At 37.2% G+C, this 1,747-nt stretch overlaps 1 protein-coding gene across 1 annotated transcript; it reads right to left on the bottom strand.

Moving 5' to 3' along the window:
* Positions 1 to 307: 307 nt before the first annotated feature.
* On the bottom strand, positions 308 to 1,537 carry LOC110895517 (pollen-specific leucine-rich repeat extensin-like protein 1). The gene is made up of 2 exons (XM_022142844.1): positions 1,141 to 1,537; positions 308 to 1,032 (listed from the first exon to the last, which is right to left on the bottom strand). Exons 1-2 carry the CDS (start codon positions 1,535 to 1,537, stop codon positions 308 to 310), a joined length of 1,122 nt encoding a protein of 373 aa, XP_021998536.1.
* Between the last annotated feature and the right edge of the window lie 210 nt (positions 1,538 to 1,747).

The following is a 1,747-nucleotide window of genomic DNA, read 5'->3' as shown; positions in this document are numbered from 1 at the left end:
ATCATCAACATTATCCTCATCATTAATGACATCATCGATTAACACGTCTTCATCAAAAATAGCAGACACTGTTAAAATAGGACGAGGATTCTGAATAGGAGATTCAGGAACAGAAGATAGAACAATTGCTCTCTCAGCAACATCAGAAATACCTTCAACACCCTTTCCTTTGTTCTTCATCTGAGCATCAATTTCAGCTTGACGTCGTGCTCTAACCTCTTCAACTCAATCTCTTCAAATCTCTACTCTACAGACTTTCCAAGCATATTTTCTAGCACTTTATTCATCATGTAAATCTCATGTTCTTTCATAGCTTTTGCAGCTTCCAATTTTTGTTTTTCAACTCAAAGTACTTATTTTGCTCATCTCGGCATGCTTTCTCTTCTTCTAATTCTGCAACTTTAACTTTTAAAATATCAATCTCTGTCTGATCAGCTTCAATTTTTTTTAACAGTGAAGTATTCTCAGCTTCCACAGACTTTACACGCTTCTCTAACTTCTTTTCTCTATCCAACAACCTCTTATTTTCAACCAATACCTCTTCATATTTCTTTTCTAACCTCTTCACCTGTTCATCATTTGCAAAACTAAAATCTCCAATTTCTTCAAGAGAAATACCTTCTGGAATATTTGGAAAAGTTCTGTATCCAGAAGAACCAGGTGTAGTTTGGACAGGTGGTTGTGTGGATGGTGGTGTTTGAAAATTTTTTTGTGAAGTGAGAATAGGTTGTTCTTGGATTGGTGTTTGGTGTGGAGGTGATACATGTGGTGGTGATTGATGTAGTGATGAAATATGTAATGGTGATAAATGTGGTGGAGGTGATGGTGGTGGTGTAGGTTGTTTTGGTGGAGATTTATGTGGTGATTTAGGTGGAGATGGTTCAGGTGGTGGTGATGGTGGTTGACAAGATTTTGTTTTTAGTGTTCGTTTAGGCAATCTCACAATCAATTTCTTCCTTGCTGCTCTTGGAGAAACTACACTCTTTCTAGCACTTGCTTTCTTCCTACCACCAGATGGAGGCGTTTGAGATTCTGTCACATGTTCAGGAGATGGAACATAAACATTATCATCTTTCTCCTCTCTCCTCTTTCTTTTAAGCTGCTTTTCTTTTGCAATTTAAGCTTGAATTCTCCTCATACGCTCTGTTTCGTCAATTTCTTCATCAGACGAGCTTGAAGAGCTTTTATCTCCATCGTCACCTTCTTCCTCACCAGCTGCCTTTTCTTTCTCAGCATTATAAGCATTAAGAGATTTCAAAAACTCTGCAGAATTAGGAGATAAACGAGCATCTCCTTCAACATGAACCTCAGCTTCAGCTTCAGCTTCATCTTCTTCCTCAGATTCATCAACAAGCATAGTTTCAACATTTTTCTTTCGACGTTTCTTTGGTTGAGAAGATGAACCCTCCTCAGTTTGAACTTTCGGAGTTGCTTTTCTGCTCTTTTTCTTTTTCTCCTCTTTCACAAACCATTCATTCCTTGTATCTTTGAAATTTTCAAGAATTTTCAACTCATCAGCGTAACTCTTTTCTTTCATTTCTTCCTCATTCCTCCAGTTCTGATATTGATTGGATCTGGATCTTGATAATTCTTGTCTTTGATGAAACCAAAGAATTCAACTTTTGTCTTTGGTTCTGGATGTTTTGGATGATATCTAGCCAATTGTTTCAAAGACTCATTATCCATCTGATACTGCACCAATAAATCATTATTTTCATCTCTCTCCAACTCAGGATATGCATGGTCT

The sequence above is a fragment of the Helianthus annuus genome, chromosome 8 (assembly GCF_002127325.2).
Source record: "Helianthus annuus cultivar XRQ/B chromosome 8, HanXRQr2.0-SUNRISE, whole genome shotgun sequence".
In the NCBI taxonomy this organism is placed as follows: Eukaryota; Viridiplantae; Streptophyta; class Magnoliopsida; order Asterales; family Asteraceae; genus Helianthus; species Helianthus annuus.
The sequence above is the reverse complement of the archived record's forward strand: the minus strand, read 5'-3'. Positions and strand labels throughout refer to the sequence as shown.